Raw genomic sequence first — 27,315 nt, forward strand, 5'->3', positions numbered from 1 at the left:
TTGCTTCTTGTCAATGTTGTGATTCATGATTGGAGGTCCTTAATTTTCTGTATGTCCTTACAAGCATTAAAAAAAAGGGAGTGAAGACTGAAAGAAACTTGTCTAGTGTAACATGCTGAACCTGGGGCTAACGAATGTAGCACTTCCCAATATATCAAAATGAAGAAAAAAAAATATGTTCTGATCATTCAGTGAAATTAACTAGCCTGCCATCTAACAATAACAAGCAAGTGAATGTGAATGAGAGAATTAATGTAATTCTGCATAATACCTGTATTATCGACAATATCAGCTGCAAGAGTAAGAAATATTTCTTCACGGCTACTCGCCTACTCCGTTAGAAGAAATGGATAACTGCTACTCCATTACTTGGAACTTATACCTTGGGCAGTCAAATCATAAATAGGTATTTAGAGCATCTCCAGTATTTTCCAAATACCTCTATCCTCATAAAACTATCATATTGGGGACAATTATGCTTTCTTCTTGCTTTAGCTGTTGCCCAATACCTCTCTTTTTTTGTGGCTACCAATATTTCTCTCATCTCCCTTGAAATAAAGGGAAAGATATAACTCCCTCAGTACCATAGGACCATTCCAACTACCACTTTTCATCTATATTTCCTCTCTATACTCTTGTGTGACACACCTTCCATATGGGTATTGGAGGACATATATTAAAGTACGGCACATATTGACAAAAAGATAACATTAGGCTACCTCAATACATGTATATTGGGAAAAGATTGTTGGGGAACTGCTGGAGATGCTCTTACACCCTCTTCTCCTTGACCATTACAACGAAAAGTGGGGTATTTGATGTTTGATATAGAGAGGATATGCACTTTGACAGAGTGTTCTATTCTCAATTATTTCCTGTGTATCTTCTTACAAAGTTTTGAATGTGTGTCTTAATAAGACGACACATTTTATGTTTTCTCATTTGCTTATACATATGACTAGTTGGCTATATTAGACTATCTCCAACAATGGTCACCTAAATTACAAGACCTATTTGTCCTTTGGGTAGCGCTACAGGTAAAAGGTTCCATATCTATTTTTAGTCTTCTCCAACAACAAGACTTAAAAGACAACACTCTCTGCAAATGGGTCTCGAGGAGAGAGGATACCCAAATTTGGGTTATGCCTCTCCTGATACCCAAAATAGGTCTTCTGTATGGGTACTCTGTTGGAGGCTATAGGTATTGTGTTGGAAATCTATTTTGGGTTTGGGTTTCAAATAGGTCTCCTATTGGAGACAGCCTTATACACCTATAATATGGTCCAGGAGGGTTTGGCGGTTTTAGCCTCAAAACTACGGTCAGAGTGGTTTCTAAGTTTGGACCTTAAAAACTGAGGAAGTGATGGCACGTGACATTATGTCGAGGCGAAATAACTTTACGACTGTGGCCGTTCGATGCTCCGAAGACCATATGGACCATTTTGCCGTATGTGGTTGTTTGGATCTAGAAAGTATAAATAGGTTTTAGCTAAACAAGTTTTGAGCACATTTTACAAAAACATCATTTTTCAGATAGATAGTTAATTACTGTGAGTTTTATTAAAACTATGTTTAGGTAGCGTGGATCTAGAAACACATGTAAACAATATCGGGTTTGTTTGGTTACGTGTCTTTCTTGTAGTATGGCTAGGAAATAAGTCAGGCTAGGCTAAAGTTGGTTTCAGCAAGCCAACGGTGTTATAAGCTGTACTTTTAAGTTGCATTGATCTTCGGACAGGCCAATAGGCCAAAGTTGGCCAAGTTGAGGATGCTTGGGAGTTGGGATGTGGGGCTGCGATGGGCTGAGAGAGCTGCCTGATGGGAGATGGATGGCCTCTCTTCAGTTGAGCGATTATCTTTTTTTCTCCCGAACAATCAATTTGGACCTATCTGAATATATATTCATTCCATACTCTATTTTTTTTTAGATTTAAGTTGGGTTTCACGGAAAGTGGTGCTCCTTGTAGGATTTGCTGTGTAAAACTGTAAACTTTGCTTTTGGGTGGATAACCTATGTCTTGTTAGCAGCATGACCGACAAGAGTATGTTCTAGGTTACAGAAAGGGACCTTGACTTGCTGATCAAACGTAAACAACCTGCAGAGGTAAGTTTGAACTCTGATTATTCTAATACTTGTACTGAACATCATTGCTAAACTGGCAGCCACGCAAATGTGTTTCGTGGACCACCTGTCACCTGTTAATTGCCAATGTGATAAGGTTTTCCAAGTAATAATGTGATTTGTGAGTGCCCAAACTTATTGTCTGCCTTCCTTTGTGCAGCAGTGTGTGATGATTGTCCTCGTAACAGTGAACAAGAAGCGTCACTTTGACCGGAGAGCAAGACCCTTTATACCATATGTCCTCTTTTGTTTACCATAGAGTGTTTGTCTGACAACCCAGTTATGAACTTATAAAAACTTTTTATATAGACATTCGACGATGGATTGTATAACTAATGTGACATGTAAAAAAGAACAAAGGGAGTATCTCCTAGATTTATTCATATGTTGCTTTCCCATGTAATTAGAGTCTTTAAGGGCACTCACATTGCAGACTCTATTATAGAGTCTAAAGTTATTTATTACCTCGAACAATATAGACTTAGAGTCTAAATAAGACTTGGAGTCTTATTTTTTCTACCTGTTTCTTCAATAAATATGTTGTCATATCAACAAAATATCATAAATAATATGTAATTAATTGTCTTGGACTCTGTGATAGAGTCTTGCATTGTGAGTGCCTTAACCTTTGTCTTTGGGTTGTATTTGAGGCATGCTTGGTTTAATGCAGTATTTAGCTAGGACTAGGAATTTTTAACCTTTTGTGTCTTTTTTTTGTGCCCCCACAGTTTTAACTTGCAATGCATGTTTTTCAACGAGTTTTTTCGGCTTTGCTTATATGGATTTATAATTGCCTACCTTTGTATATATCGCGTATAATTGCCTAGCAACCAATTTCTTTGTTTCCTAAAAAACAATAGTGACCGACTAGAGCAGAGGTGTGAATTTGCAGGCCAACAGCCAACTGGTGCCGCCACAATATTGACAAGCAGGTGGGCCCAAAAGAATCTACATTACGAGCCCAACAAATGACGAGGCCCAGTTTTGAATCTACAGGACAAATAAGGGCATGTTTGGTTCGACTTACTAAATTTTAGTTATACTAAAATTATTTTAGCTACTCTTAAATAATTAATGAAACTAAATTATTTTAACTCATTTTATCAATGTGTTTAAAACTTTAACTACTAAAATAACTAAAATTTAGCTAGTTAAAATTTAGCAACGGAAACCAAACAGCACCAAAATGTTCACCAGCAGTTAGCCGTTACCGGTACCGGTTGTGAGCTGCCCTGCTGCAGTGCCGCCGCCAGCCACCGTCTACCACCTGCGAGCTCGCTCATCCGCCGCCGGCAATCGGCATGCCGCCTAAACGTGCAGGTCGGCGTCGCCTGCCGCAAAGCGAGCGCCCCTCATCCACTTTACACGGTGAATGGGTCGTATCGCGCTCGCGCTCGCGCGTCCGTTCGTCAACTGATGCTAGCTTGCTTGATCCTTTGCATTGGGCAGGCCACGCCGTCGCCGCGCGCGCCCCTGCTGGTTTCCGACGCCCGCAGAGGCGCTCCCGGATGCGCCTGCTGCCCGCCTCAGGTCGCACACTTCTTCTCTGCCTACCCCTACCTTGCTATGCCATGCCATGCCATGCAATGCACGTGGGGTGCTTGTAGAAATGACCCAAACACGCGCCAAGTTCCATCGTTCCAGCAATGTGTAGCCATTTTCTACTGCTGCCGCCTGCCACAGCGGCTGTCATGCTCCTGCCACGCCGCTGCTGCCATCATCAGGCACAAGATCTGGCCGCTCCGCCGGCTCCAAGCTCATGACGCGGATGACTGCTGCTCCACCGGGTGCTGAGAAGATTATTAGTGTGCCGCTTTCCTCTGTTGGGCTTTTCTTGTCCCACATGGTGGATTAATCCTACTGGAATCATCCCTAACCAGCATCCTGGAAAATAGTTTACAGAGACATGTGTGGTGTATTGCGCATCGCTTTCATATTCTTTACTATTTCTCGCTAAATTAATCGCCACAGCCTGCACTTGCATTCCATGATAATACCGCCCTGCTTTGTTCTTTCCCAGCTATTTCTACATGCATGAATCCTGGTCCTTCACCACCCACCCGTACGCACTGCATTACTGCAAACAAGGCTAGAGAGCAAACTAACTAGCATGGCTGACTCGCTGCTTCTCCCTGTGGTGACCAGGGTGGCCGGCAAGGCCACCGACGAGCTCGTTCAGCGCGTTACCCGCATGTGGGGCGTCGACGCCGACCGTGGCAAGCTGGAGCGGTTGCTGCTGGCGGTGCAGTGCATGCTGCCTGACGCCGAGGTGAAGGGCGAGACCAGCCCTGTCATCAGGAGGTGGATGAAGGAACTTAAGGCTGTCGCCTATCAGGCAGACGACGTCCTTGACGACTTACAGTATGAGGCTCTGCGGCGTGAGGCCAATGAGGGTGAGCCCACGGCCCGCAAGGTATCGAGGTACTTGACCCTTCACAGCCCACTTCTGTTCCGTCTCACTGTGAGTAGGAATCTGAGCAAGGTTCTTAAGAAATTGGATCATATTGTCCTGGAGATGCACACTTTAGGTCTGCTGGAGCGCCCAGTGGCGCAACACATTCTATGTCAGCAAAAGCAGGTAGTACTGGATGGGTCTGCTGAAATCTTTGGCAGAGATGATGACAAGGAGGAGGTAGTAAAGTTGTTGCTTGACCAACAGCATCAAGATCAGAAGAATGTGCAGGTGCTGCCCATTATTGGGATGGGCGGTGTGGGCAAGACCACGCTAGCAAAGATGGTGTACGAAGACCATAGGATTCAAAAGCACTTTGACTTGAAGATATGGCATTGTGTGACTGAAAAGTTTGAAGCCACCTCTGTCGTGAGATCAGTCACTGAATTGGCTACAGGTGAAAGATGTGATCTGCCTGACGACAGCAAGTTCTGGAGAGCACGACTTCAAGGAGCCATTGGCCGGAAAAGGTTCCTACTTATCCTTGACAATGTGCGGAATGAAGAGCAGGGAAAGTGGGAGGACAAACTTAAACCATTACTGTGCACATCTATTGGAGGATCAGGAAGCATGATTGTTGTCACTAGTCAAAGCCAACAAGTGGCTGCTATAATGGGCACCCTTCCAACCAAGGAGCTAGCATGCTTGACTGAAGATTATGCATGGGAATTATTCTCAAAGAAAGCATTTAGTAAAGGAGTACAAGAGCAACCAAAATTGGTCACTATTGGCAGACGCATCGTCCACATGTGCAAGGGACTACCTCTTGCTCTGAATACAATGGGTGGCTTGATGAGTTCAAAACAAGAAGTCCAGGATTGGGAGGCCATTGCAGAAAGCTATAACAGTGATACCAGTAGAGGCACAGATGAAGTATCTTCCATACTAAAACTGAGCTACAGATACTTGCCAAAGGAAATGAAGCAATGTTTTGCGTTCTGTGCTGTTTTTCCAAAGGATTATGAGATGGAGAAGGATAAGTTGATCCAACTATGGATGGCAAATGGTTATATTCGTGAAGGGGGGATGATGGATTTGGCACAGAAAAGTGAATTTGTTTTCAGTGAGTTGGTTTGGAGGTCCTTTCTTCAAGATGTGAAAGCGAAGATATTTTGTAACTCACTTCATGAGACAATAATATGTAAAATGCATGATTTAATGCATGACCTGACAAAAGATGTTTCAGATGAATGTACATCTGCAGAAGAGTTGATTCAAGGAAAAGCATTGATAAAAGATATATATCACATGCAAGTGTCACGGCATGAATTGAATGAAATTAATGGATTACTGAAAGGCAGATCACCTCTCCATACTTTGTTGATTCAATCAGCGCACAATCATCTTAAGGAGTTAAAACTGAAGTCAGTAAGATCATTATGTTGTGAAGGTCTTTCTGTTATCCATGGCCAGCTTATAAATACAGCACACTTGCGGTATCTTGATCTCTCTGGGTCAAAGATTGTTAACTTGCCAAATTCACTATGTATGTTGTACAACTTACAGTCGTTGTGGCTCAATGGATGCTCCAGGCTACAGTATCTACCAGATGGTATGACAACTATGAGGAAGATCAGCTATATTCATCTTTTGGAATGTGATAGTTTGGAACGGATGCCACCAAAATTTGGTCTACTGCAGAACCTTCGCACACTGACAACTTATATTGTGGACACTGGAGATGACTTAGGAATCGAGGAGCTCAAAGACCTGCGACATCTTGGCAACAGATTGGAACTGTTCAATTTAAACAAAGTAAAGAGTGGGTCAAAGGTCAATTTCCATGAGAAGCAGAACCTTAGTGAATTATTGTTGTATTGGGGCCGTGACCGAGATTATGATCCATTAGATAATGAGGAATTTAATAAAGATGAAGAAGTACTGGAATCTCTTGTTCCTCATGGTGAACTCAAAGTTTTGAAGCTACATGGGTATGGTGGCTTGGCTCTGTCGCAATGGATGAGAGACCCTAAAATGTTCCATTGCCTTAGAGAACTCGTTATTACTGAGTGCCCAAGATGCAAGGATTTACCGATAGTATGGCTGTCATCTTCTCTTGAAGTTTTGAATTTGTCCGGAATGATCAGCCTAACAACACTGTGTAAGAACATCGATGTGGCAGAGGCAGGATGCAACACCTCTCAGCAAATTTTCCCAAAGTTGAGGAGGATGCAGTTACAATATTTGCCTGAGTTGGAGAGCTGGACAGAGAACAGTACAGGAGAGCCTAGTACCTCAGTGATGTTTCCCATGCTTGAAGAGCTAAGAATCTACCATTGCTATAAACTTGTAATTTTTCCGGAGAGCCCAGTTCTCACACTTCTATCTTGTCGAGGTGACTCTGCACGTGGTCTTGTTCCTGTGAGCATGCCCATGGGCTCTTGGCCATCTCTTGTCCACTTGGACATTGGATTGCTGGCCGAGGTGGTGATGCCTCAAGAGGACCCTCAAAGCCAAAACCAAAGACCTCTAGACACCATGCGGAGTTTGAAAATTCTTGGTGAGGATGGCTTCGTGTCAATATTTAACCTGTCCAAATCTCAACTTGGGTTTCGGGACTGTTTGGCCTTTGTGGAAAAACTGGAGATTGGATCATGCCCCAGTATTGTTCACTGGCCAGTGGAGGAGCTCCGATGCTTGCCTTGCCTTCGATCTCTGGATATTTGGTACTGTAAGAACCTGGAGGGGAAGGGCTCGTCATCTGAAGAAATCCTTCTGCTGCCCCAGCTGGAATGGTTATTGATACAGCATTGTGAGAGCTTGATGGAGATTCCCAAGTTGCCCACATCCCTTGAGGAAATGGGGATCCGCTGCTGCAACTGTTTGGTGGCTCTGCCTCCAAACCTTGGAAATCTGGCCAAGCTCAGGCATCTCTCCATTGAGGACTGTGGTGAGATGAAAGCACTACCTGATGGGATGGATGGTCTCACTTCGCTTGAGAGCTTGAGTATTGAAGAGTGTCCAGGGATAGAGAAATTTCCACAGGGTCTCCTCCAGCAGCTCCCAGCCCTCAAATTCCTGGAGATAAAGGCCTGCCCTGACCTGCAGAGACGTTGCAGACAAGGTGGGGAGTACTTTGACTTGATTTCTTCTATTTCAAATAAAGACATTCCAGCAGTAGAGTCCAACATAAAGAAGTTTGTGAAGAAGCTCGTCCCCTTCTGCTGACACTTGACTGAGGTGTGTGCGTTCCTGCATCACCACAATTCCATTATCTTGTAATTATCCATCCTTTCGTGTTTTAGATATATGTACAGTATAGTAGAACTCAATTTTTGTGTATCCGAATGCATATTCACTCTCTTATCTTTTTTATTGTATCAGTATGTTAGAGTGAGATTTAAGTTCGGTTTGATGAGAGTTGGTCGACACATTGCCCCCACTTCAAGTTCAAGGTTCTTTAATAGGATTGCTACCTAAGCTTTATTTTGCATGCAAGACTCTATCTTTTTATCAGGAAAATCAAAATGAGCAAATTGTTATCATTCTGTTATGGGCGGACAAAACTGGATTTTGACTTGCTGATAAACATAAACACAGTGCAAAGGTAGATTTCCATTATGGGCTACTTTTACCCAACTCTGTTGTTCAACTGTTAACCATGCAAATCCATTCGAGCTTATCGTTTGTATATGTCCTTGTGCAGCAATGTTGGATAGTTGATTGGTTGTGCTACTTGTGCATATAACAAGTCTCCTGTGGAAGGAGAAGACTGAGGAGAAGAAAATGCCTTATCTTTAGTATACACAATACATTGTCATAGCTGTGTCATTGCTCTGTTTGTCAAAAGCAAGAGGCATCAAGTATGCAATGCAACACACATCGGAATGGTGACATGACAGTACAAAACTTGGAGAGGAGCACGTCCTGATCATCAGTGAAAGCATATAGTATGCCAGCTAATAGTTGCTTAATCAAGGCACCAGAAAATGAGCACTATACAGCATGAGTGCATGACAGCCTCTATAATCATCCATGTAAGTACTGTGAGATATGAACTACTTCTGTGTTACTGCCTATATTGTTGCCCCCAAGACTGATTACTACTTCCTAGTTATATTTTTTATATTTGGTATCTGCAGGCTGGATCCATCCAGATGCCCTGGGGCTGGATTCTTTGGAAGCTAATGACAATGTGACACTTGGGAAGAGAGTTCAGAAAATAGTTATTGGGAATTTTGTCTTTAACACTGTATTTATGGAATGTGACAGAAGATGGGAAGAGTAGGTTCTACTTAACTCCTAATTCCATATATAATGTTGTTTTAGAAAAGTAATATGCTATGAAAGAAGAAAAGGGTCTAGGTAGGGCCACCAAGGCTAGACAAGCAGGAGAGACAAAAGAAAAAGACATTATGCTGCTTATAGGGCAAGAGGAAAGCAACACAATGCTTGTTAACCCATTGAATTGGTCAATCATTTTGAACTTGGTTGCATCGATCAATCCGTTTTCACCGATAATTTACTATACCCTTTCTTCAGTTAATGCCAGCAAGCCTTGGAATTGCCGGAAAATTTGGCATCTTTTGAGTAGTATTCATGTAGCCTTTGCCAGTCTCCAAACCTTTGATCCTCTCATTTGTTGTAGCAAGCATAGGTTCGGTTCTTGAAAATGGAGCGCATAAGAAGACTTGCTGGAATGGGCAAGGCTAAGGTTCCATCTGTGATTCAGGCCGAAGACAAAGATGAGAGCGTTGTTTTCTTCAGGGAGCTAAACAAGCGCGAGAAGTATAGGGATGTGAACCTCCTGGAACCAATGTACTCAGTCGAGTTTGATGCTATCCAAGGTAAGATGTTTGGCTATTGTGATCCTTTCTCTCATGCCTATTGGGATGAATGTTCATAAAAATTCTTTCCAACTGAGTAGCCATGGTTTGTGGGAATAGTCCATATTTCAATACTCAACTCTTTCCTCAAAGCTAGCGGATTTGGAGTTCCTTTTATTTAGGAGCACAAATATGGAGTTCTGGATTGGAAGTGAAAGAGTTGAGGTTTAAATACAGTGTTTTTCCCCCACTTTTGTAATTATTAAAATCTTGTGCAACTACTCCTAAAGTGTATCCACTCACCTGGTGACATATATTACTTTACTAGGTGGTCATGTGTGCAGAGTTCCCTCAGGAAAGAGAGATTTCCTTATACCAGTGGACGAGAAGCATGATTATGACTGGTAGGGTAGGATCAAACTCGAGTCTAGATTATTCTTGCATGATTGGAATCATTTCTCAGAACTGTCCGTTTGTTTCAGGCTGATGACACCTCCGACTGCACCTCTGTTTCCTTCCCTTGATTCTGAAGCCAACTCCTCTCGAATGGTATTCCAAAAGGAGGTGCCAATCCCTCCTCGTCCAGTTAAACCGTCAAGGGTATACTGAATGCTATTGCAAATGCTATATCTGCTACTCATTTCCAAAACAGTATCTGAAGACTTCTTTTAACAACCAGTTCAATATCATCCGATTGATATCTTTGTTTATCTATCTATGACAGCTCTGACCCTCAAAAAAATCTATGACAGCTCTCAGGCAAGCCAGATGGAGCGACAAAATTGGCACGACCAACATCACATACAGCTAGCTCTTCAGCGAAAACGACCTGCGTCAAAGGCGCGCCGGCGGTCTCCAAAGAGAAGAAACAACCGCGCACTGCAGACCAGAGACCAAGCCACAAGGCAACGCCAAATGGGAAGCAGAAGGCAGCAGCTGCAGCTATTCCAGGTACCCGAGCCAGCAGCGGTGCTGGTGCACCGAAGAAACACTCAGAGAGGTGCTACGCAAGCCAAGCCAGCGGCACTAGCACGGTCAAGGGAGTGGCAGACCAAGAAGTCCCTTACAAGGCACCCAAGAATCTGATCACAACAGCCCGGTCGATATTCCGGCGCCAAGCTCCACCGCCGGCGGTGAGTGCTCAGAGCAAAGGCGCTCCAGCGGCGGTGAGTGCTCAGAGCAAAGGTCCTGGGTCCAGCGTAGATGTCAAGAAGAAGAAGAAGAATGGTAAGGCGGCGAGGCAGCCATGTCCGCCGGCGGCCACAAGGGGCATGACGATGACGGAGCTGCAGTTGCAGGACAGGAGGAATGAGCTGCCGCCGAGAGGGACGCACGTAGCTGGGAGTGGCGCCGGCGGTGAGCCGGCTTCCAGCACGGGTGGGCGTGCAGGAAGGGCAGCACTGCTGAGGGCCATACCTAAAGCAGATGGGAGAGCATGGATATAAGCTTGGAAGCCAAGGGAAGTAAACATGGCCATGAATGCTGTGTTTTGCTTGCAGTTTTCTAAAGCCATTTCCAGAGCTCTGTAATATGAGAATTGGACGAACCTTTCTGCCTTTGCACACTGTTTATGGAATTTTGGCAGTCCTTCCATAGGCAGTCTTGCCAAAGCCCAAATGTTGTAGGCTAGTGGCCGGCCGCTTCTGGGCTTCTGGAACTGTGGCTCGCAACTTAGCACGCTTCGAAGATTTTTGGAGCATTAGAGACACTGAGATGATAAAACCTCCTCTGTCTTTTTGACTAAAAGTATATTTTTCTTTCTAATTTAAGAACTGTATCACAGCACATGTTCACATGTTTAAACTTCCTGTGTTAGTATACACGCATGTACCACGGTACAGCCATCTCTCTTTTTACTTGTTTTTAGATCTCACATGAAAATGAACCAACACGCCACAGTAATCAGTTTAGAACCTGAGCAAATAACCACTGCAATCGGTTTGCAAAAGACTGATGAGCAGGGCAACAGGATGACACCGACACTGATGCTGCAGCTAAGCAGCGTCAGTGGTAGGGTTAGCTGCTGCAGCATCAGTGGTAGGGTTGAGCGGCTTCCCTCGGCCCATGGTAAACCCTTTTGTGCCATCAGGCATACGGGGACCTGGGGGCGGCTTTGGCACAGCTGGGTGCTCTGATGGGGGAGTGCCAATCGGATGGTGAGCATCTCGGTTGTTGTAACCATAATACTGGCCACGGCCTCTGCCTCTGCCTCCACGGCCTCTCCCTCTCCCCTGCTGCCTCATTCCACCCTTGTCAAGGGTGCCATCTTCGGCCTATAAAATTCATCGTTAGAATATCAATCGTTCAAAAGATTGATCCAGTAATATTATAGCAACATGAATGAAACCAGAAGACCACGCAATACCTGATGATCAAAATGTGCTTCTGAGTTCTGGGCAGCAACATCTGTTCCATAGTCATGTTGATGGTCAGTTGTGTCAGGGCCATCTTCATCTGCAGCATACTCCTCATCTCCACCTTTTCTTCCTTGACCCAACCCATGCTTCTACAAAGAATGGAAATAACAAGGAACATCATGTAAACATTTTCTTCTCTGTTTTCATTAGCATCCATTACCATACCCAACTTTGTAAAGAACATATTATGGACAATGAAAAAAATACCAGGCAACCAAGCAGTGAACGGACTCTAATCCCATCTCTCCAGTTTCCCCCACCACCGAATTCAGCAACCTATACACAACACAGGTCACAGGGTGTTCCTTCTATTAGTGAACCAAAAGTGGGAAAGCACAACTGGATAGAAAAGTCAAGCTGACATACTGCCTTCTCAGCATCTTCAACAGTTGAATACTCCACAAAAGCATGAAGCTACAAATACAGCAAAACAAATTATAAAAACAGTACAACTGATTAATTGTTATATATCACAAAGCTATGGGCTCAATGATCAACTTTTAGCATTCACAGAGTACAAAACATCATGGTACAGACCTTATTAGCAAAAATCATCTCAATCCTTGATGTTTTATTAGCAGCTGCTGCAGCAACATCTTGTGGATAGCAGGTACGTATAGATTTCACACTGCAATGCAGATAACATCATGACTCATGGGATTACTATTGCATCTGGCTGGCAACTATTTGTGCTAACAGACATGCATATGGCGTACCTCCCAACAGCGGAGAAAATCTTCATCAGAGTCTGATGCTTTTGGTCCTCAGGTAAATTTTCAGCAACAACAATGCGAGACTGAACAAAGGACACATTTTAGCAGCCTATAAATAGTGGACAGTTTGTTCAACTAATTCAATCCTAACCTGAACTTCTTCGGCATTGAAAGGCTGTGAGCGTTTAACTTGTTTCCCATCCTCTGAAACAACCTAATGATACAGGCAAATATGTATTTTAGTGAACATAAAAACATCAAGGCATCCCTTATGTTTCAGTGTGGGGACAATAGAAGGACATGACAAGATACTCTCTGCCATAGGATGGTATAAGATTACAGACTGCTTTAACCTTAAACTGAGGCTTTGGGACAGCCAGATCCTAGCTCTTACTAATGGAACCTTATTACTTGAGTATGCAGAAACATAAATAGAATATAAATATACAAACAAACTAGTATAAAGAACAAAGTGAGATGGTATTTGTCAAGAACAATGATATCGGAAAGTAGTGGTTAGCACAATATTAGAATAAGATGTTTACCAGCTCAGATGACGCGCGCAACGCAGCAACCAACAAGGATCTATCATAGACTATCTCCCGGATCTTCCTAAAAGATGCAACTACAGATATTGGCACTGCAAAATACAATGACATGTCAATACCACTACCAAACATAAAAATATGTTAAACATCACATCAATATGTCAAGGTGAGCATTTGCTTAACTCATGTCCATTGCTTGCTGACTGGCGAAAATAAAGTGTTGTTTGCTTAACAAAATGTGGAAACGCATTGGATAATTCTCTATTAGAAGCAATACATCTTAACTTCCATGAAGGGTGTGCAACTCACAATGTATACAGCTAATAATGCAAGCATATTAGAAACACTTGAGCATAACATTTTCCCATTTCGAAAAATGTATTGATACCAGAAAATTTCCCCAGGATCATAAATTGTAGAAACACATGAAAACAATAGTATAAAAGAACAAAGGTGAGATGGTGGGAACCTATACCAGAAGCATAGCATCAAAAAGCTTCTTTGTTTAGCAACATCATATAGATATTTCCATTGCATCAAAATCCAAATGATCTCAACTATAAACCATCTAATAAAAAATGCATATAGTAGCAGACAGGGTGATCAGGTAGTTTATTGAAATTAACCATTCAACTCACCAAATCCATCTGGATCCTTAGTGATGAACTTCATCAGATGTTCAGTTGTTGCCAAATTGATATCACTGAAGTAAAATTCAACCTGTCACATTGACAAATACATTTAATCCGATGAGTAGATAGTGATACAGATGGAAATCAAGCATCCAATGAATGAGAAACTATAAGGGAAATAGTAAATGCTGAAAGGGGTGAACAGTGTACATGTTTCCAGTAATTTGACTTGAGGGACGGAAAAGAAAAAAGGATATCAAGAAAAAAAAATAAGCGAAGCTACAAAAGATGCAACGTGGGAGACTAATAATTGTGGAGATTTAACTTTCCATTTTCTGGAGTATTGTCCTAAAACGGAAAAAAACAAGTAAACCGACACTTCCGCTTACCACGTGTGCACCAGTTGCAATCTAAATTAATTTCTAAAGACGACAAATTTGTAATTTGTCGTTTACGCTATACCCTAGTGGCGACTGATAAATCCAACTCATGCCCACGTGTTCGCCAAACATTGGTATAGCTTATAACTGCTCTATAATTTCCAGCCTTGCCTCCCCCTCCTGTCACTCAACCCTAATAAGACACTTAAATGTGAATGCAGGCCTGTTCCCTTCCCGCCATAGCATGTATTTGCATTTAGTACGAACCCTGCAGGCTATCATAGGCTAAGTAACTCAGCCAATAAAATATTTCCTAAGTATGAGTTTTCCAAAAATAGATTTTGCCATATTGCATTCTATTTTTCTCCCTCCAACATTCAGAGATCACTCATCAGTAATGAAATACCATGCTACAGTACAATTGATGATCTTAACTTACTAGCAGGAACTAAGAAATCAGACACGAATATAAGATGCTTCTAAGAGATACATCAAAACTGATGGATCATGGATGCAACACATCCGGTAGTGATCTAAGTACAGAATGCATCTGAAACTCAAAATAAAATTTTCCCTGGACATGGTAGATTGCAATGAAGTAATAGAGCTGCAACGAAGCAATATACAGGAACGCATCAGTCTACTCATCCATACCATTAGTTTACAGAACAAAAGGATCTAGGTTCGCGCGACACTCCAGATTCACACCAACCATTGCTCGGAATCAGCATAGAGATACAGCAACACGGCATATACCGGAGTAATCGATCGCGGGCAAACGAAAGGTACCTGCTTGACGAGCTTGCGGGCCTCGGGTTCCGGTAGCCGGTGCTGCTGCGCCTGCCCGGCACCAGCGGGGCCCTCCCTATCCTCCGCCGTCGCGGCGGCGCTCCCCTCATCCTCGGCCTGGTGGTGCTGGTGCCGCGGCTGGTAGTGCTGGTGCGGCTGGTGATGGTGGTAGTGGTGGTGATGATGCTGTTGATGGTGGTGGTGCGGGCCGCGGCGGTGCGGGTTGTTGCCGTGGTTGTGGTGCTGGGTGGCGGATCGGGGAGTGAACTCGGGCGCGGCGGCGTTGAGGCGAGCTACCGGGGCAGAGGAGGCGGAGGAGGAGGAGGATCCAGAGGCGGTGGACTCCGGGATGTCGTCCTGCGCCATGGGGGACGAGGGGAAGCCCAGAAGGGTTTCGTCTGGTTTGCTCTCAGGCGGCTTTGGGGTGGAGGGGAGACGAAGAGGAAGAGAGAAGACGCCACACAGGCGGTTTCTATCTAATTTCCAAAGGTTGGCTTCTTAACCCTTGGGTTTAACTTAAACCATGGACTAGAGTCACAACTTGAACACATACCATATATGGGCTGGTAGGGTTTGATCCAACAGCTAGCATTGTTTTTTTAACCTCTTTAGATTGATTAAAACTTTTTTTGTGAACATTAGATTGATTAAAACTAATTGTTAGTCGAAGCTAAAAAAATAGCTAGCTACATATGAGCTAGCACATGTTTATCCTTGGCTAATTTTTAATAAATAATAACAATTAGCCTCAACTACCAAACATTTACTCCCAACACAAGGCTTTAAAAAATGAGAGGACAAGATGAGCATGCTTTGATGATACTATATGGTGACAACAAATGATCATAGTAATAAAACATAGGGCACCGTTCGTAAAACTCAAAGCTCATGGCGTGAGAGGTTTTCATCTCTCCTGTATAGGCAAAGCTACCAGGGGAGTTTGCTAGAGTGCTTCTTTTGGTTAGATATATAATGAGAAAGGCAAAGATTGTATGGTGAGGAAGTGTCCGCTTTTTTTAGAATAAACCCGTTATAGTTGTTAAAACTATTTTCAAGAGCACTTCAGCCTTTTGCCAAACTAAGTCTTTGTTATAAGTTATTCTAGTCTATATATATATATATATATATATATATATATATATATATATATATATATATATATATATATATATATATATATATATATATATATATATATATATATTATAGAAACAAACTTCGCTAGCATATCTATTTCTTCATGAAAACTATCAACATCAACAAGCCACATCATCCGCTAACATGTATTTAGTTGTCTGCTTCAGCTAGTTACATCATCCAAAATAACATTCTTGCAAGTCAATAATTATGCGTTGTCCAATTTTTTTATTCTAAATTATCTAGGATCCGTGATTAACATGCGAGGTATACTTTTAGTGGTTTGTAAAACAACCTCCAATCGTACCTATATACATGAAGCAAACATCGAGTCAACTAGGTTGTGCCATCATGAGATGGAAGCAAAAGTAGTTTCATGATAGGCATTCATTAGTGGTGGATTCATCTTATTAATAGGGAAGGGGTCCTCGCATAGCTCTTTTTACGTCCTCTTCTTCCTCTAACATTTCTTTATTTTTTTAATGCCCCAAAAGTTTTAACATTATTGTTTGGGTTCATCTAGGAAAAGATGTGTTTTCATTTTATCCTGTTTAGTTATTCATTTCGTTCATTGGAATGAATTGCTAGCAAATATATTTTGTGTGTTGGGAAACGCTAAGGCATATGAAGTGTTGAGTGGTAAAAAAAGAGTTTTGTATCGGATGAACGATTAAATACCATAAATGAATAGAGCTTGTCAAAAAAAAGTTTATTTGACTGCACAAGTTTGGATTATGATAATTCAAAGAATCAAAGAATGAAGTGATAAGAAGAAAATAGAAGGCACGTAAAGAATCGTGGCTCTTCTTTCTTTCCCCTCTCCCTCAAGATCTGGCCTCTCTCATATCCTCCTTAGGACACCCCCACTCTCGTCCCTGCGCCTCCGACCATCCACAGGCCCTTCATGCTCGTTTCTTGTTGCTTCAGGAATCAAGAAAAACACATGCAAAAAAATGAGAACGATGATGTATATGTTGAAATATGAGATGTGTTTGGTATATCCTGGAGGCAAGGCACAACAAGGCTGTTAGCGTGACTTGAATTGGTTCTCAAGTAAACCCGGCTCCATGTATCTAGTCTAGGATTGTTGTAATATGTTGTAAAGTAGTTGTAGATTCAATCTCTTGTACCATCCAACCTGTATACGCTACCTAGGGGCTATTCCTAGGACTATATAACATGGAGCCGTGAGAGCCGAAAGGCATCACGTTAAACCAATCTTTACATGGTAATCAGAGCCTAGGTATCCTTAGATTCATCCATGGCTTCCTCTTCCACCGCCATGTCCTTCCAATTTTCGCTGATCGGCTGCCCTGTCACCGAGAAGCTTTCCAAAAATAACTTTCCTCTTTGGAGCATGCAAGTTCTTTCTGCTCTCCGTGGCTGCCAACTTGAGCACTACATCGAGCCTGAGGCGGAAGCACCGCCCAAGAAGATCGCCAAGGATGCTGCCAAGCCGACGGAGCTGACCGACAATCCCGAGTACAAGGAGTGGGTTGCCAAGGATCAGCAGATCGTCAACTACCTCCTATCGTCCATCAGCAAGGAGGTCATGGTGCAGGTTTCTTCCTGTACCACGTCGGCAGAGATGTGGCGAGTCATCGTCGACATGACAGCGTCGCAATCTCGTGGCCGGATCATCAACACCCGCATGGCCCTGGCTACTGCACACAAGGGGTCATCCACCATCGCGGAATACTTCAGCAAGATGAAATCTCTTGCCGATGACATGGCTTCGGCAGGAAAAAGGCTCGAAGACGAGGAGATTGCATCCTTCATCCTTGCCGGCCTTGATGCAGAGTACAATCCCATTGTCTCCTCTATCACGGGCCGTGTGGAGAAGATCTCGCTTGGCGAGCTCTATACTCAACTTGTTAGCTGGGAGCAGCGAATCGACCTTCAAACCAGTGGTGGATCTGGATCCTCCGTCAACACCGCCACACGTGGAGGACGTGGCGGTTTCAAACGCGGCGGCGGTGGTCGCGGCCGTGGTCGTGGCCGCAGCAACAACGGCAACAATGGTCGCCCTCAACGCAACAATAACGGAGACAACTTTATCTGTCAGTTGTGTGGCAAGGAGGGACATACTGCCATACGTTGCTTCAAACGTTTTGATGCTTCGTTCACTGGAGCCCCTGAACAGCGCTCGGCAGCTGCAGCAACCAACTCCTACGGCGTGGACACCAACTGGTACACCGACATTGGCGCTACGGACCACATCACGGGTGATCTCGAGAAGCTCACCATGAGGGACAAGTACCACGGAAACGACCAGGTCCATACAGCCAATGGCGCAGGTATGAGAATCAACCAAGTTGGTCAGAGTTTTGTTCGTACCCCTAAGCGTAATCTTATCCTCAATAATGTTCTATATATTCCTGAAGCTAGTAAGAGTCTAGCGTCTGTCCACCGTCTTACTTCTGATAATGATGCTTTCATTGAGTTTCACTCTGATTATTTTTTGATCAAGGATCAGGCCACGAAGAGAACGCTGCTTAGAGGGGGCTGTGAGGGAGGTCTTTATCCGCTGAAATCATCCTCTCCAACTAATAAAGCGGGTCGCTTGGTGCGGTCAAGTTGTCCACATCTACGTGGCATAGTCGTTTGGGTCATCCATCATCTACCATAGTTCATCAAGTCCTTAGTAAAAATAAGATTCAGTTTGTTTCCGAGTCCAATAAAGAGCAAGTTTGTGATGCTTGCCAAAAGGGTAAAAGTCATCAGTTGCCATACCCCGTGTCCACAAGCGTGTCGTCAAGTCCTCTTGAACTTATTTTTTCCGATGTATGGGGTCCTGCACCCACGTCTGTTGGTCGAAATAATTATTACGTGAGTTTTATTGATGACTTTAGCAAATTTACATGGATCTATCTTTTGAAACATAAGTCTTAAGTCTTCCAAAAATTTCATGATTTTCAGTCTATGGTAGAACGACAATTTAATAAAAAGATCCTTGCTATCCAAACGGATTGGGGAGGAGAATATCAAAAATTAAGCTCCTTTTTCCAGCGCATTGGAATCTCCCATCATGTGTCTTGCCCTCATGCTCACCAGCAAAACGGCTCTGCAGAGCGGAAACACCGTCACATAGTTGAGGTTGGCCTCTCCCTCCTTGCCCATGCCTCCATGCCTCTCAAATTTTGGGACGAGGCATTTATCACAGCCACCTATCTCATCAATAGGCTCCCAAGCAAGGTCATTCATGGTCAAACTCCTCTTGGTCGTCTTTTTCATCAAACACCTGATTATCACACGCTTCACACCTTTGGGTGTGCCTGTTGGCCTAACCTGAGACCATACAATGCTAGGAAGCTTCAATTCCGCTCAAAGCAATGTGTCTTTCTTGGATATAGCAATATGCACAAGGGGTTCAAGTGCTTAGATGTCTCAGAAGGTCGTGTGTACATCTCTCGTGACGTAGTGTTTGATGAATCTGTTTATCCTTTTGCACGTCTGCATCCTAATGCTGGAGCACGCCTTCGTTCCGAGATCTTATTACTCCCTCCGTCTTTGTTAAATTCTAGCTATGGGGACAACAATATCTCTGAGCCATCTGGTAATGATTCCCTGTGCACTAATCCAGTTGTTGAGCATGCAGATTTTGCAGGAAATTTGGACTCCAATGATCAAGATGCCAGTGCAAATGGTGGTGATTTTATGCAGCCTGTTGCCCTTCCGTTTTTGGCAAGTCCCGGCGCTGGTCCCGATTCTGATTCGCCTACCACGGCAGTGGATCTGTCGGGAGGATCGTCTTCGGCTTTGGCACCGACTGATTCCGTAACGCCAAGCTCCAACACCGATCTGCCACGTGTTCTGCCGTCTCCCCTCCTCCGGCACCGGGGGGACAGAGCGGGAGCGCTCTGACAGCTTCTGCTTCAGCTTCTGCAGCGCCATCTGCTTCAGCAGCGCCATCAGCGCCCACTGGATCTTCTGTGCCAGAGATTGGATCGCCTATGGATACTACTGTGCCTGTACCAGCTCCTCCTGTTCTTCGTCCAGTTACACGGTTACAGCAAGGTATACGCAAGCCAAAAATTTACACTGATGGCACAGTTCGTTACAGTCATATTGCTACTGCCTCTGAAGAACCTTACAGTCTACAACATGCACTAGCTGATAAGAATTGGAAAAATGCTATGGATGTTGAATTTAGTGCGTTACAGAAGAATAAAACTTGGCACCTTGTACCACCTCTAAAAGGGAAGAATGTAATTGATTGCAAATGGGTATATAAAATCAAGAGAAGATCTGATAGTCAAATAGATAGATACAAGGCTCGCCTCGTTGCAAAAGGATTCAAGCAGAGATATGGCATTGACTATGAAGATACTTTCAGTCCAGTAGTTAAGGCAGCTACCATTCGTCTTGTGCTCTCACTTGCTGTTTCGAGGAACTGGTGTTTGAGGCAGCTTGATGTGCAGAATGCATTTTTGCATGGATATTTAGAAGAAGAAGTATATATGAAGCAACCTCCTGGATATGAGGATAAGCACAAACCGCATTATTTGTGCAAGCTTGACAAGGCTTTGTATGGTTTAAAACAGGCGCCTAGAGCCTGGTATTCAAGGTTGTGTCATAAACTACAAAGTCTTGGATTTGTGTCCTCTAAAGCTGATACCTCACTGTTTTTCTATCGCAAGGGTGGACACATAATATTTATGCTTGTATATGTGGATGATATCATTGTTGCAAGTACATCTCAGGAGGCTGTGAAGACTCTTCTTCAAGATCTTCATCGTGATTTTGCAATCAAGGACCTTGGAGAACTCCACTACTTCCTCGGCATCCAGGTTAAAAGGAAGAAGGGTGAGTTGCTTATGACTCAAGAGAGGTATGCTGCTGATATTTTAAAACGAGTCAACATGCAGTTATGCAAGGCGGTGAACACTCCTTTGTCTACTGCTGAAAGATTGTCTATTACTAGTGGCACTCGCCTGGGCAGTGATGATTCCACTAGGTACCGCAGCATAGTAGGTGCTCTGCAATATTTGACTCTGACTAGACCAGATATATCATTCTCAGTTAACAAGGTCCGTCAGTTTTTGCACTCACCGACCACAACTCATTGGGAAGCTGTCAAGAGAATACTTAGGTATGTCAAGGGAACCATCGGTTTTGGTCTCAAGATCAGGAAGTCTGAATCTATGCTTGTCAGTGCATTTGCCGACGCAGATTGGGCTGGTTGCCCGGATGATAGGAGGTCCACCGGTGGTTTTGCCGTATTCATAGGATGCAATCTTGTGTCATGGTGTGCAAGAAAGCAGGCTACTGTCTCTAGGTCAAGTACAGAAGCTGAATACAAGGCCCTAGCCAATGCCACTGCAGAGATGATGTGGATACGGAAATTGCTTGATGAGTTAGGCATCACCTATCCCCGTACAGCTCGCTTATGGTGTGACAATATTGGTGCAAAATATCTTTCAGCAAATCCAGTGTTTCATGCTCGGACCAAGCACATTGAAATTGACTATCATTTTGTTAGAGAACAAGTTGCATCCAAGTGCCTTGATGTTCGGTTCATCAGTACATCTGATCAGGTCGCTGATGGATTTACCAAAGCGCTTCCGGTGAGACAAACAATGATGTTTCGTAACAATCTCAATCTTATAGATAAGTTGTGATTGTCGGGGGGTGTTGAAATATGAGATGTGTTTGGTATATCCTGGAGGCAAGGCACAACACGTCAAGGCTGTTAGCGTGACTTGAATTGGTTCTCAAGTAAACCCGGCTCCATGTATCTAGTCTAGGATTGTTGTAATCTGTTGTAAAGTAGTTGTAGATTCAATCTCTTGTACAATCCAACCTGTATACGCTACCTAGGGGCTATTCCTAGGACTATATAACATGGAGCCGTGAGAGCCGAAAGGCATCACGTTAAACCAATCTTTACAGTATAGAGGATCAACAAGTGATGCTAGATTGGTGTTTCTCCTTTGTTTTCTCGTTGTTCATCCAAGAGGAAACTTTATGTGACTATCCCTAATCACATATATTTTCCTAGATATTTTTTAAAACACATTTAGACTTTGTGGGAATTTTCTAGATTTTTTGGATATTTTTCTCATTTTCATAGAGCAAAAAACTAATTTTGAGAAGCTTTACTTGAATTCATCGTATTCCAACCTATCACTAAGATTTTTTGATTTGTAAAAACTTGAATTCATCGTATTCCAACCTATCACTAAGTGCTTATTGGATTTTTAAGTTAACAAGAAAAGATAAAACCACTTGAAAACAGAACAGGAGAGTTGGTAAAATGTTAGTCTTACAGTTTGAAGAGAAATATGATACTACGAAAATATTCATATATAGAGAGCTAAAATAGACTTTTTCGGCAACAAAGCAGCCCAAGCATGATACGGGGTGGGCCGCGCCGCGCGTGGTAGACTTTGCAAAATGACACTCAAATAAAAAAAACAAAACAAATGCTGAATGGTTTTGACGTGGTTACCGAAGCAGCCTCGGAGGTTCTCTTTCTTACCAGTTTTCACTCTTCTTCACTCAATGAAATGATTACTTCTTCACTTACACTGCCACGCAAAAATCTTTATTCGCAGATACACGATTCATTCCGGTGTACAAGAAGTTACACAAAAACTGTCATATAGTCGGTGCATAGCACAATGACCGTTTTCATGTAAGTCAACACGTAATCCCTCCGTCACAGATCACAAGCCCAAGGCCCCAAGCAAAAGACCTGCCCACAAGACTTCAGCAAATCGAGATCCTCGTGTACAAAATCATCATATCTAAAGCATGACACATTGCGTTTTGTACCAGACACTTCATTCTATTCTAAACTTCTACCTGAATTATCTCCATCATCATTGATAGTTTCAGGTGCAAGAACCACACAGTTCAGCAGACTCACCCTGTCACCCAGGAACAGGCACACCAGTACACCAGTCAATGTGACCTGAACATGATTCAGCAGGAAGGTTAGTGCCTTCAGTCCTTTTGGTTAAAAGACCGATGTGGTGCCGCAGCCTGTGCATCCCGACCTTCAGGTCGTCAATCCCACCGAATGCTACCCAGTAGCCTCTGGCGAAACAGCACAGTTATGTACAAAGAATTCGTCATGTTACAGTTGCTAATCCATCCTACAGCGCGTACATCTTCGTCTTGTATTCGCTGTTAAGTATCTCCTCATCTGAGTCGACTGAACGGGACCAGGAGCCCCGGGACTGGCTCGCGGAGGCCTTCTTCCTGATCTTCCTGGTGTTCTTCTCCTCCAGCCTGTGCGCGATGATGCAGTAGCACATGGAGCCGAGGGTGGTGAGCATGATCACGGTGCCAATCGCCATGGTGCACCAGGCCAGCCACCAGTCGTCACGCCCCACCACCACGTAGGTCAGCGCGATGAAGGCCACCGAGATGAAGAGGCACGCCAGCCACATGAGCTTGTTCATCACGAACACCATCCTCTTCTTGGCTCTCCGCTCCACGACGATCAGCGAGGTCTGCACGACCACCACCGCGAGCGAGATGAAGAGGGCCAGGGCGTCGAAGACCAGGAAGATTATGAAGGCCGGGTTGCTCGCCACGTACGCCTGCCCCAGGGACATGCCGGGAGGCGCCTGGGTCAGATCCTCCACGAAGTTTCCGGGGACCGTGAATATGGCGGCAAAGGCGACTGTGGCGATAAGCACAGCAACGACGGTGTTGGAGTTGATGGCGTTGTTCAGCCCGCCAATGTGGAGCTTTTCGAGCCTCTTCTTGATTTGATTGACTTGCATCTTGGTCTGACGTGTTTGCTTGATCTGGGACTGGACATCATGTCTAATATCACTGACTGTTTGCTTCAGTTGCTTCGCGGAATTCGGAGGATGTACTTGCTGTTTTGCAGTTTCTCCACCAGCCTCTTTTAGGATGTTAACAAGTTCTTCATTGTTCATTTTCTCAGCAATGGCAAACGCAGTCTCTCCAGATCTATTAACTGCATTGACATCAATCCCTTCAACTGATAATAGAGTCTGCACTATCTGTAAGGAATTACAGTCATAGATGAGCATTAAGAAAGCCAAAACTATATATAATCCTATGTAAGAGTTAGCAAACTCTTGCAAAAACTGCTAAGATACCCTACACATGCTTGATTCTACGTGTCGGTACATGAATTTTTCTTGTTGTTTGTTCTCTGAAACATCTTAACCAGAGTAATGCACTGTAAGGAAAACTGATGAGCTTTATGCTCAGAAGTATCCTAAGAAAATAGGTCCACTAGTGAAAGATAGGATGCAAATGATGGAGAAAATTATAAAACTAAAAGAAGGTAAAACAATAAAAGGACATTCCAATCTGTGATCACCTACAATGATATTCCCCTTCCGAGTAGCAACATGCAAAGGCCTGTTTCCCTTGTTGTCTTCAATATGGATGACCGAGACATCAGGCTTCAACAATTCAACCACGATTTCAGCATTCTGTCCTTTCGAAGCCATATGTAGTGCTGTTTGTCCCTTCTTGTCTGTTCTCAAACCAATCCCAGGATCCTTATTCAACAATGATCTTACAACCTCCACATGGCCCATTCTTGCTGCTGAATGTAAAACCGTTTTCCCATTGTTTCTTGCAATCCTGGCAAGGCTAGCATCAGTTTCCAGTAGGAGATTGACAATATCAACATGACCCAGAATTGCAGCAGTGTCCAGAGCTGTAGCATTTACAGAATTCGTTGTCATAGCAAGAGCAGGAAGAGCCTGCAGCATCTCCTTCAGAACCTCTGCGAAATAACCAAGAAATGGGAGAAGGCTATTATTAGCCTTAAAAGCGTTGGAACGATTGCAATTCACTCCTTATTCCCTAACATGGGTTTCATGACAAAGAACAGAGTGGGATAAGATCAGCTAACCAATATTCACATCATCAACATGCACAAAAGCAATAGTAGCAACTCAGTATAGATCACATTATAAATTCTTATTGGAGAACAGACACAGTGGAAAAATCAAAAAAGGATTGACAGTATTTCTCACCCAATATGGTAAACAAAGGTAGTGAAGGTAAGAATCCCTTCACTGCCTTATTAATGCTGTGTATCCAACTAAAACTGTTGAATAAATCATTCTTCAAATGAACACATGCATTTTTTTGAGTCAACCAGATCAGCATAATCACGTTCCTAATACTAGACAATCACATGTATAAAAAGGTCAACAGTCAACAAGGCAGTCTCAACAGACCAAATTCTAATCCCATTCCATAAACCCCTAGTCATCAATTCACTGACTATAAGGCAAAATTAAAATAAAAAAGGCTGAACAGATGACAAAGCAGACCGCAAAATTATACTGTAGTTTTTTTTTTCCGACTCTGACGATAAGCAAAACAAGACGAGCAATTTACCAAGATGGCCCTGCTTGGCGGCGATGTGGAACGCATCGAAGCTATTGCTGGCCTTGATGCCGGCGGTCTGCACATCAGAGACCTTAAGGATCTCGCGCACGACCTCGGCGTGCCCCTTCTCGGCGGCGACGTACAGCGGCGTCTCGCCGTCCTGGTTCTGCTTGGCCGCCATCTCGGCGACCAGCGCGCGGTCGAGCTCCGCGAGGATCCTCTGCGCGTGGGCCACGCTCCCGGACCTCGCCGCGAGGTGGAGCGGCGTGTCGCCGCGTTTCCCCGGGCTGTCCCTGCTCCGCCGCTCCAGGGACATGATCCCGCGGAAGCTCTTCTGCTTCTCCATCCCCCGGAAGCTCTTGAGCTTCTCCAGCGCGCCCAGCCGGATGCTGGACTGCCGCTCCATGGCCGAATCCGAGGGGGGCAACTAGATGGAGCGCCTCAGATTGCGAGATGCCTCGTTCTTGACGAATCCAGGAAACCTTTTGCTCACCAAACTTTCTGTGACGCCTCAACAAACTCCCAAAAATCGCAACTTGCGCCTGATACTGCGCAAGAAAATCAACAGCATTAATGCACGCTATTCCGCAGTGCTTGGCTGCGAACAAGGACTGAAACGGGGCACGAAACTGGAAATCTGAAAGCAGAAAATCGAAAAGAAAAAAAACGGGAATATTGCAGAAAGCAGAATCCTTTCATTCCCCCTGAAGGCCTGAACCAAGAACAGGCCAGAAAGCTCGAGAATGCTAGAAACCAGAGAAAGGTTAGTTGAATGATTGTTCCAAGAATCCCCACCCAAAACCTCACCTTTCCTCGCACCAGCCAGGCGCCACCACAACGCCCCACCCGGACCCGGTGAGGAACGAATGAGAGAACAAAAACAAGGTCCTGGTACTGCAGGTATTGGTCCGAGCTCGCCTGGTAGGCGCTAGCTTGCTTTTCTTGGTTTGGCCCCTCTCTCTTTCGTAGAGCTCACTTTCAGGTTTCGCCACTTCTGCCTCGCCGCCGCTGATGAGAGAAGACGGTCGAACAAATACGCCAATTGCCACCCTGATCTCTCAAGTTGGTACGGTTTGGTCGTTTATTTTTTTTATTTGCTGGGGATAAAATATTTTTGCAACATGGCAGGCTTCTATTGGCTGCAATTTTCCTTTCCCGTTAATGTTGGTTTGTGCTTGGTCTCTTAGAAAAAGTTTGTTTTGTGGTGGCTTTATCATCAGCTCAATCAGTGAAAGGGCCAATAATGAAAAACAAAACAGCTATACAAATCGAAATTATATGAACACTTTTTCATGTATTAAAAATAGTAGAAAGTAGAAATGTTCCAACTAAATTGTAAATTGATAGGACTGTGAGGAAATGTTTACAGCTAATCTTATATATGCCGCAAACAATGGAAGTTCAGCTATATATCTGACAATGTTGTAACAGTATATGGTTTGGCCAACTCGCATTTCCTCTGAAGATTAATTAGCTGTTCTTTGAAACTCTTTACAATTAGGCTGTAACGCCTGTAACCAACAGCCCTAGTTAAGCAGTACACGACCACCAGCTCACAGTGCAAGAGATGGTTTTAACCCGTGAGCTGTGACAGCTCCTGTTTACTACTAGTAGACATGGTCAGCAAAACACTACTGTACTTGCTAAGCATAAACAAAACTTAGTGGGCGCTAGTCGTCTCCACCCTTTAATCTCGGCTTTACTCTAGACCTTTTTTTAGATAGATAACCAACAAAGACGTTGCCGGCCGGCCATCACCTTCACCGGTAAAAAAGGGTAAAGGTAGATAAAACAGAAATCACCATACCTTACACGTGATGCCAACCCATGAATCCAGTACAGTAGGTTAGCAGCATTATGGGGTGTTTAATTCCCCTTTCGTCTCAACAAATCTAGGTTTTGGTCCATCATTTTATATAATGGAACTAAACACTATATAATTTTTTTAACAAAATAGTTGTCATTCTCCAATTTGAATTTGACCTCAAGTGGTAAAAAAAAGCCCAAAAAAGTCTCCAGAGGC

At 43.7% G+C, this 27,315-nt stretch overlaps 3 protein-coding genes across 7 annotated transcripts; 1 reads left to right on the forward strand and 2 right to left on the reverse strand.

The window, feature by feature from the left end:
* On the forward strand, window positions 3,356-11,047 carry LOC8060901 (disease resistance protein RGA2). Of its 4 annotated transcripts, XM_002444604.2 has the most exons (7): window positions 7,786-8,121; window positions 8,221-8,551; window positions 8,657-8,798; window positions 9,163-9,361; window positions 9,669-9,744; window positions 9,823-9,940; window positions 10,093-11,047. In XM_002444604.2, exons 4-7 carry the CDS (start codon window positions 9,187-9,189, stop codon window positions 10,783-10,785), a joined length of 1,062 nt encoding a protein of 353 aa, XP_002444649.1. In that variant the 5' UTR covers window positions 7,786-8,121; window positions 8,221-8,551; window positions 8,657-8,798; window positions 9,163-9,186; the 3' UTR covers window positions 10,786-11,047. The 4 variants fall into 4 exon arrangements, with proteins under 4 accessions (XP_002444648.1, XP_021321097.1, XP_002444649.1 ...); XM_021465423.1 differs by having other exon boundaries at window positions 8,657-9,361; XM_002444603.2 differs by lacking the exons at window positions 9,669-9,744; window positions 9,823-9,940; window positions 10,093-11,047 and adding an exon at window positions 3,356-7,754 and having other exon boundaries at window positions 7,899-8,121; window positions 8,657-9,173.
* LOC8060902 (la-related protein 6B) lies at window positions 11,055-15,293 on the reverse strand. The gene is made up of 10 exons (XM_002445718.2): window positions 14,820-15,293; window positions 13,657-13,738; window positions 13,016-13,110; window positions 12,622-12,684; window positions 12,474-12,553; window positions 12,295-12,385; window positions 12,124-12,171; window positions 11,965-12,033; window positions 11,706-11,846; window positions 11,055-11,613 (listed from the first exon to the last, which is right to left on the reverse strand). Exons 1-10 carry the CDS (start codon window positions 15,183-15,185, stop codon window positions 11,335-11,337), a joined length of 1,314 nt encoding a protein of 437 aa, XP_002445763.1. The 5' UTR covers window positions 15,186-15,293; the 3' UTR covers window positions 11,055-11,334.
* Window positions 22,488-26,362, reverse strand: LOC8060561 (ankyrin repeat-containing protein At5g02620). Of its 2 annotated transcripts, XM_002445719.2 has the most exons (4): window positions 26,100-26,362; window positions 25,302-25,840; window positions 24,269-24,678; window positions 22,488-23,938 (listed from the first exon to the last, which is right to left on the reverse strand). In XM_002445719.2, exons 2-4 carry the CDS (start codon window positions 25,696-25,698, stop codon window positions 23,057-23,059), a joined length of 1,689 nt encoding a protein of 562 aa, XP_002445764.1. In that variant the 5' UTR covers window positions 25,699-25,840; window positions 26,100-26,362; the 3' UTR covers window positions 22,488-23,056. The 2 variants fall into 2 exon arrangements, with proteins under 2 accessions (XP_002445764.1, XP_021321556.1); XM_021465881.1 differs by lacking the exon at window positions 26,100-26,362 and having other exon boundaries at window positions 25,302-26,093.

This window comes from Sorghum bicolor, chromosome 7 (genome assembly GCF_000003195.3).
Source record: "Sorghum bicolor cultivar BTx623 chromosome 7, Sorghum_bicolor_NCBIv3, whole genome shotgun sequence".
Classification (NCBI taxonomy): Eukaryota; Viridiplantae; Streptophyta; class Magnoliopsida; order Poales; family Poaceae; genus Sorghum; species Sorghum bicolor.

Coding starts and splice junctions, on each gene's coding strand:
- LOC8060902 (XM_002445718.2), bottom strand. CDS start 15,185: ATGGCGCAGGACGACATCCCGGAGTCCACCGCCTCTGGATCCTCCTCC. Junction 13,111..13,656: donor TAAGGATCCAGATGGATTTG/GTGAGTTGAATG, acceptor TGTATTTTGCAG/TGCCAATATCTGTAGTTGCA. Junction 12,386..12,473: donor ATTTTCTCCGCTGTTGGGAG/GTACGCCATATG, acceptor TCTGCATTGCAG/TGTGAAATCTATACGTACCT.
- LOC8060901 (XM_021465422.1), top strand. CDS start 4,233: ATGGCTGACTCGCTGCTTCTCCCTGTGGTGACCAGGGTGGCCGGCAAG.
- LOC8060561 (XM_002445719.2), bottom strand. CDS start 25,698: ATGGAGCGGCAGTCCAGCATCCGGCTGGGCGCGCTGGAGAAGCTCAAG. Junction 24,679..25,301: donor CGCCAAGCAGGGCCATCTTG/GTAAATTGCTCG, acceptor GTTATTTCGCAG/AGGTTCTGAAGGAGATGCTG. Junction 23,939..24,268: donor CTCGGAAGGGGAATATCATT/GTAGGTGATCAC, acceptor AATTCCTTACAG/ATAGTGCAGACTCTATTATC.